This window comes from Anastrepha ludens, chromosome 6 (genome assembly GCF_028408465.1).
Source record: "Anastrepha ludens isolate Willacy chromosome 6, idAnaLude1.1, whole genome shotgun sequence".
Classification (NCBI taxonomy): Eukaryota; Metazoa; Arthropoda; class Insecta; order Diptera; family Tephritidae; genus Anastrepha; species Anastrepha ludens.
The window spans coordinates 24,675,341-24,684,064 of record NC_071502.1 but is presented as its reverse complement, the minus strand read 5'-3'; the positions used below and the strand labels follow the sequence as shown (position 1 = coordinate 24,684,064).

Genomic DNA, 8,724 nt, shown 5'->3' with positions numbered 1-8,724 from the left:
AAATGGAAGCTGCTGGTGAATGCTTTAGTCCAGAGTATTTTTCATGCCGCTCCGTGACTAGGGTATCGAGATAGAGACCAAAACGTGGACCCTAGAATGTGTTTGTACAATATGGATATCAAATTGAAGCTGTTGGTGAATGCTTTAGTACAGAGTATTTTTCATGCCGCTCCGTGACTGGGGTCTCGAGATATAGGTCAACACGTGGACCCGGGTAACCTTTGGTTGTGTATGTACAATATGGGTATCAAATGAAAGCTGTTGATAAGTGCTTTAATACGGGGTAATTTTCATACCTATTGATGACTAGGGTCTGGAAATATATGCCAAAACGTGGACCCGCCGTGTCTTTGCACCGAATTAAACCAAATTACACACATTGTTAAGGAGGTATTGAAGATGGTTTCCGTATAGTTTGGATACCTATTGGTAGATAGGGTCTGGAGATATAGGTCAAAACGTGGACCCGGGTAACCTTCGGATGTGTATGTACAATATGGGTATCAAATGGAAGCTGTCGGTGAATGCTTTAGTTCAGAGTATTTCCATCCGCTCCGTGACTAGGGTCTCGAGATAGAGACCAAAACGTGGACCCTAGAATGTGTTTGTACAATATGGATATCAAATTGAAGCTGTTGGTGAATGCTTTAGTACAGAGTATTTTTCATGCCGCTCCGTGACTGGGGTCTCGAGATATAGGTCAACACGTGGACCCGGGTAACCTTTGGTTGTGTATGTACAATATGGGTATCAAATGAAAGCTGTTGATAAGTGCTTTAATACGGGGTAATTTTCATACCTGTTGATGACTAGGGTCTCCAAATATATGCCAAAACGTGGACCCCCCGTGTCTTTGCACCGAATTAAACCAAACTTACGCACATTGTTAAGGAGGTATTGATGGTTTCCGTATAGTTTGGATACCTATTGGTAGATAGGGTCTCGGGATATAGGTCAAAACGTGGACCCGGGTAACCTTCGGATGTGTATGTACAATATGGGCATCAAATGGAAGCTGTTGGTGAATGCTTTAGTTCAGAGTATTTCCATCCGCTCCGTGACTAGGGTCTCGAGATAGAGACCAAAACGTGGACCCTAGAATGTGTTTGTACAATATGGATATCAAATGAAAGCTGTTGATAAGTGCTTTAATACGGGGTAATTTTCATACCTATTGATGACTAGGGTCTCGAAATATATGCCAAAACGTGGACCCGCCGTGTCTTTGAACCGAATTAAACCAAACTTACACACATTGTTAAGTAAGTATTGAAAATGGGTTTCGTAAAGTTTGGTTGTAATTCGGAGCACTGGCAACGGGTACAGCGCTCTTTTGAACCAGCCATAATGTCGCTTACTGTTTTAACGCTTGGGGCGGAACTGAACTGTCAAATTGACAGTGTGAGTTACAATGTGTCAATATTTCTTTCTGATTTGGATGCCATAAGGAAAAAACGTAAGTGCAACATGTAAAAATTGTTTGTGAATTTTTTTGGAGTGGATTTTGGAACAGTGAGTAATTTCTTACGAAATTTGAGAATTTAATGTGAAATCCGAATGAAATTATGTGTTCGTGGAAAAAAAATTTGTTTTCGTTTTTTTTTTTGAAAAATATAAATGGATAATGGTTAAAAAAGCTCCAATGCTTAATAAAACATATAAATTGAAACGAAAAATTCATGGATGATCAGGAAAAAAGACGATTGTTTATTCATATGCGTTGATTTGAAATTTAAAAACAATCTTCTTTTTTCCTGATTTTCAATTTATATTTTATATTTACTCAAAAACAAATAGAAAAACAAAAAATATTGTTTATGCCAAAGCGCTTGAATGAAGAATAAAGAAATAAATAATATGAAAATCATATATTTTCTGTTCTAAACCATATCTATTCTATTTTAGTGTGCCCAGCGAAGGGGGCCGGGTTTGCTAGTATATCGCACCCTAAATACAAAAGGGTCACAACTCAAAATGTACGTTCTGCTCAAATATGAACGAGACGGTATCAATAAAACGGTCCGCGGATGACATATGGCAAAAATAATTTTTTTGTTTTTTGGTAGGACTGTTATAAGCTTACATGGCAAATTTCAGCGTGATATATCACATAGTTTGGTTTCTGTGCTACTGTAAACAAGTCAAGCTCGAGTGTGGAAAATTTAGAGTTGTGCCCCTTTTGTATTTAGGGTGCGATATAATAAATTGCCTTTTGTTCGGTCCTCGAATAATCTTTCCTACTAACAAAAAAAAAAAAAATCACAAAAATCGACTATTTTTTGGCCCCAAACAGTGGCGGTCCCCCTTAATTTCCGAGAATTCGCTCTCAAAGAGAAAAATAAAAAAAATTAAATGAACGCAAAGCAGTAAAAATTTGCAAGCTCACCTTATTAAATTGTTGACGGGAAGAAGTCACAAAAAGTAAAAGAAAAAAAAATTTAAAAAAAAAAATTAAAAAATAAAGCAAATATAATGCAAAATAACGACCCTAGCACCACATGATTTATTTCGTCCATAATAATTTATTCTAATTATATTATTTCATCAACGATGTCAGATGAAGAACATTAAATTTTCAATTGAATTGTTGTGGCAATCATAGCTTTCTATATATTTTCCTTGCTGCTGTATATGCATGTATGGGGGCGTCCATAAATTACGTGAGGTATCGTGAGATTTTATTCAACCCCCTCCCCCATCCCCCAATCTCACGTGAGATTTTTCAAAATGTGGGTTTCTTATGTAAACGCGTTGGATTGTTATTGTAAAAAGAAAAAAAAATTGCTTCGTGCTTTTATTTACGACTAGTTAAGACTAGTAATCAATATTGCTGAGAGTTATAAGTGTAATAAAAATTTATCAATAGAAGACTTAAATCGTAACTACTGCGATTAAAAAAAGAATATCTACTCTAATTCAGTCCATGGAGAATCATGCGCGGTTTCAAGAGAGACTATTGGGACCAACATGTCCATATGATTTTCAGTAAAATCATGTGCTCCTTCAACTTCGTTCTAATCTAGCCACTCTAAGCCGTTGACGCTTGCGCACAGTAACTCATTAGCTCGTCTTGTGACAATCCGTGAGGATCGCACTTTGCGGAACATACGCGTTTGCTTAGCTGGTGCAATGTGAGCTGCTCTCCTGTGCTCTGCAGGTCTTGTGATAGATGCGAAGTAAATACCGCATGTACTGCAGCATATTTTCTCTAAATCATCACGTATACTTGGGCAATAGAGATCAATAGGCGTGCTGATGCAGGCATTCAGCGGTTGAATCGGTACGCGTATTAGAAATGGAGCAAATGATTTTCCGTCATGTTCTTTAAAGTCCGGAATTGTCAAACGTCAACCTGAGTGATAGGGCGTTCGGCTCATAGTGGCGCGAAAACAACCGACGGGCTACACTGTACCGCAAATTCAGATTAAATTGAGCTATTTGGTATAAAACAAATATGGTGGTTTGACAGTAGTAATGTATAACGTCGAAGTATGAATGAAATTATTTTCTTTTGAACGAATTAGTGAATGATCTTAATCATACTACGATTACGTTTGAGATTAAATCTTAAGCATGTACAATTTTTTTGTTTCAATCAGAAAAAAATTGCGTGATATTTGCCGAGACCCCCCCCCCCCCCCCTCTCTCCAACGTAAGATTAGATGAGATTTGGCTCGACCCCCTCCCCCCCTTAAACATCTCACGTAATTTATGGACGCCCCCTATGCAAGTATATGATATACATACATATATTGCCAAATTAGTTAATAACCAAGAAGTGCAAGCATAAAACACCAAAGATATCTTCAATGCTTTCGATTTGCATTTCGCAAACTGCAGCAGCGGTGACTGGAAGCTGTGGTTCAGAAGTGCATGCCTCTACATGATTGACCGATTCCTATTTAATATAGGATATCTAAATTAGATACTCCATTTTAATCAATTTTTTTAATTTAAATTTAGAATTTTGTCTCAATTCGAAAAATTTTAATTCGTGTTTATTTTTACTTTGCGTTTAACTGTTTCTCTCACTTGCAAATTCTTACAAGTAAAAAAGTAAGTCTGTAAGTCGGTTTACTGACGATAGTTTAACGTGAGAACGTCATAAGAAAATACTGATGTACTGGTTGCAATTTTCAAAACAAAATTTTAATTTTATTTGTTTGATAGATATTTTGTATGGATATAGAGGAGGAGGTAAATGGAATCGCAATGGAATAGGTCAAGTTAAATTTACACAAACATGAAAGTTGACGAAACATTTCTCAAATTCATGAAAGATATGTTCAATTTCGATTGTGCATCAGACGTTAATAAGTCAAAAACACTAAGAGGCAACATCATCGATTTGCCTTTTTCAAGACACTTTACACTCGAAACACTCCCTTTCATTTCCTATTTTTCCTATCATCGTCCTATTCGCAACAGAGAAATGATTCATTACCATGCACACGGGAAGAGGGCATATGCCAATACAAATATGCGAATTTATATATGTACATATGCGCATATACATACATATATACATATGTTCACTCAAGTAGGTGTGCAGATGTCGAACGTTGCCGAATGCGGGGGCCGATTGTGCTCTATATCGTTCGTTCCGCGCTTTCGCTTGCAGTTCATGCAAGGTAACGACCAGCCGGCTAAATCGAATTATAAGACGTTATCACGTCAAAATGTATACAGTAAAAACTTGCTACTTCCCCTCAAATTGAAATGTTATTTTGCTCTCTCACTCTCCCTTACTTTGCAATTGTTTTGGATACATGAACACCAAAACTTGTTAATTTGTTACAATTTTTACAATTTATTTGCTTCATGAACAGACCTTTTGACTGCCTTATAATATTTTATTTAAAATAAGCACAAAACTCTGCTCTTATTGCCGTACAAATTTCTGTTATACAGTTTACCGATTTCAATAAATATGCGTGCCAGTGATTTAGTCGAAAAAATATATGATTATATTTTAATAATAAAATAACACATAATAATACTATATAATAATACGAAAATATAATTTAGTTTGCATGAAGAATCAAAAAAAGAAAGTACTTTATTTTTAAAATGGGACATTTTGAAGTGAAAACTTCTTTAGAATCGTTGGGAGTGATTTGAGACTCGATGAAACGAAAAAGCGACACCAAAAAGAAGAAGAAAAAAGAGATACGTATATATATGTATGTATAGAAAATGCTTTATTACCAGGCACACAGAAGGATGGCATAAGCAAATTTAAATTTGTGAACTTATATATGTATTTATATATGCGGATATATGTATATATGTTGTGTGTATGTACATATGTGTAAGTAAAATTTTTTGATATTTCGCTTAGTTTTCGAGATATTTAATAAAAAAGGTCTCAAAATGTCTCATTTCAGTAGTGTCTAAACTTTTTGATCTACATTATCGCACAATATGATTTTTCAATCACTTCAGGTGTTCTTCGTCCATCCAATTCCATTTGTTTCAACTCCAAATAAGTATTCTCATACTTCTTCGCCAACCACTCAGGTAATGGCTTAGACCAGTCTTCCGGAGGCTGTGTTCGCTTATTCCACGTTGTATTACCATAGTGTGCCTCCATGCGTTTTCGCCGTGGACATTTTGGGTATTATTTAACAACTAAATCATATCTGGTAATATGAAAATAGTGATTTAGAAAACAGCTGTTTGGAGCCGGCTCTCTTCTTCTTCTTATGAAAAAATAGGCAACAATAATTTTATGCTCTAATTTTAAAACCCGTATTACTGTGGTAAATTTGTTTCGAAATTGGCTCAAAACTCTTTTAGGTAACTAGTTTTAAATGTATTTTTTTTTTATTATTATAAGAGCACTTAGCACTACGACCTGAAAGATGTATTGTGCCTTTTTCATGGATTAAAAGTATTTCTCTGAGCCCAAATTCCTCAACAAATTTTAGTGTTTGTCCTATTTTATGGAGCCCTTTTTCCTCTGGTAAAATATGTTTACACTGGTGTTTGCCCCTCTTATGCATCAGTGCTGGACACGGACATTCAGTGTCTTACTAGTATTGCCTATGGTTCTTTTAAGGTCCTCTTGTTGTTGTAAGAGGAAAAACATTCCCCATACTTGTACGGGGAGTGCTGCTGGAGTGACAGTCCTTGACCGGATATACTACATATAGTAAGTCCGGGTGTTCCGGTAACATAGAACCGACTGTTTGAGGAACGCCACTTACATTTGTTAATATACTGCCCACATTGAAAATTTATAATTTTTTAAAAGCTATATCCCATCTGTGATAACCACAATCATGATCAACAGATTGAGATGGGCAGGTCACACATTGCGGGCTAACACGTGTTACCCACCTCAACAAATACGCTTCGGTAAATGCCACAGACAGAGAAGAAGGGACCGCCCGCCGCTTAAAACATTATAACTGGTTGTAGTACATAAGAATGCAATGCAATCTCTTAACCTGAAGGCGAGTTCCCAATTGGTCTATATCTGGAGTCCTTAGTTACCTAGCGAAAAGAAAAGTCCTCTTTTCATTAGCATTTATCAACAGCTCCCATTTGCTACCCATATTGTACGAACACATCCTTAAGTTATCGGGGTCCACATTTTGGCCGATATCTCGAGACCCTAGTCACGGAGCGGCATCAAAAATACTCTATACTATAGAATCATCAGCAGCTTCCATTTGCTACCCATATTGTACAAACACATCCTAGGGTTACCCGGGTCCACGTTTTGGATTATATCTCCAGACCCTAGTCACGGAACGGTATGAAAAATACTCTATACTATAGAAATCATCAACCGCTTCCATTTGCTACCCATATTGTACAAACACATCCTAGGGTTACCCGGGTTCACGTTTTGGCCTATTTCTCGAGACCCTGGTATCCGATTCTTAAAATTTCAAAACACAAACCATCTACTGAATAGTCCAAACAAAGCCTAAAAATTTGGTTTGGATAGGTGAGCCCGTTCTTGAGTTATAAGATATTTTACATATACACGCTTTAAAATTCACTTCACAGAAACTACTGTGAAACCGGCAGAAATATTTCCTTCACTGACATCATAACCTCATTGAAAAAAATGGAATCAGTTGTCATGATTCATTATTGAATTATGCTCAGTTGTAACTTGACTTGAATACGGAGAACACGAAAATAAAAATTTTAAATAATAATAAATTTTCAAAGGACAAAAAAAAAAAAAAACAATTCGTGTGTTATTGTTTCAATAGTGTAAATAGTGAATTCCAGATGGGCAGATCGTTCACACGTAGCTGTGGAATTTTTTGTGGCGTAATGTTCAAGAACGCAAAATTGTTGCTGGCAAATAGGCAACTTATCGGTTGCACCTACACACAATTGTAAGTATTACTTATTTCATACAAAAATCTAATTTCAATGAAAATTATATAACCCCTACCAAAGCATATCGTACCAGTTCGAATGTGTCTACATGAACTCGATATGGAAATCGCAATTCGCAACTTAATTTTTTCAAGTTTGTTTACTTCTCTTTGTAGCACAGCTGCCGGCAGAAACGTAAACTGTCCTCAACGAGACTTCTTCACTTTTAGTGATCTTACAAACAAGAATCGGGAATATGCCAAAAAGGAGTTAATTGGGTAGGCGTGCAAATGTGTATTGCATCCGCTATTACTCACTTAAGTTGGCATTTCGCAAATTTGCAGATACTCGATGCAAGAAATGTATGATGTGGTCGCCGACGTATCGAACTATTATAAGTTTGTGCCATACGTGAAGAAATCACTCGTACACAGTAAGCGTAATGACGGCTTCAAGGCTGACTTAATTGTCGGTTTCCCACCGCTGAACGAAAGTTATACATCAAACGTTTCGCTTCAAAATCCTGTGCTGGTAAAATCTGTATGCACAGATGGAAGATTATTTAACTATTTGCGTAACAATTGGCGATTTAGTCCCGGTCTGAAGGATATTCCACAATCTTGTGTTGTGGATTTCAAAGTAGCTTTCGAATTCAAATCGCTGATACACAGCAATATTGCAAATATTTTTTTCGATTTAATTTGCGATCAAATGGACCATGCTTTTGTGGCGGAAGCTGAACGACGATATGGACCACCTTCAATTAAATCGCTTATATTATGGCGAAGATCTTGACCAAGACGCAATGAACAAGTTAAACATAAATAACTCCGTATTCAAGTACTTTTGTGTGATTGATTATTTTTATTTATATACTTTTATTATTATATTATATATTATATTATATATTATTATTATATATTGCAAAAATATCATTGTTAAACTTATACATATATTTCTACATAAGTGCATACATACATAAGTATATTTTTACTTATAGTTCACACGAGATCACACTATTTTGTACATAGCTTTACATGGTAATCATAAGCAAACAAGAAAAAAAAGCCTCACCGACAGTACCCAGAGCTGAGGTGTGTATCTTTTTCAAACAAAATTACTCAAAGATAACAAATTTATTAAATTAGTGGTTAAGTCTATTGTAAATAAACATTTTAAAACAAGAAATAATAACCAAACTGTTACAGTTCCTTTTTGTGGTATAACAACCGTGCTTTTTTAAGTTCCTGGGTAAAATGTATGAGTGGATGGATGATATTAACTCTTAACGGCCGAGAGCTTTTTTGTAATACTCGCCAATAAGACGCCGGGGAAATTAGAGGTGAAATTCTGAAACGTTTATAAGAATGAAAACTTTAA

At 35.9% G+C, this 8,724-nt stretch overlaps 1 protein-coding gene across 1 annotated transcript; it reads left to right on the top strand.

Moving 5' to 3' along the window:
* The first annotated feature begins 7,550 nt into the window (after positions 1-7,550).
* LOC128868259 (coenzyme Q-binding protein COQ10, mitochondrial-like) lies at positions 7,551-8,173 on the top strand. The gene has a single exon (XM_054110129.1). The coding sequence runs from the start codon at positions 7,696-7,698 to the stop codon at positions 8,137-8,139; it is 444 nt and encodes a 147-aa protein (XP_053966104.1). The 5' UTR covers positions 7,551-7,695; the 3' UTR covers positions 8,140-8,173.
* Positions 8,174-8,724: the final 551 nt, after the last annotated feature.

Coding starts and splice junctions, on each gene's coding strand:
- LOC128868259 (XM_054110129.1), top strand. CDS start 7,696: ATGCAAGAAATGTATGATGTGGTCGCCGACGTATCGAACTATTATAAG.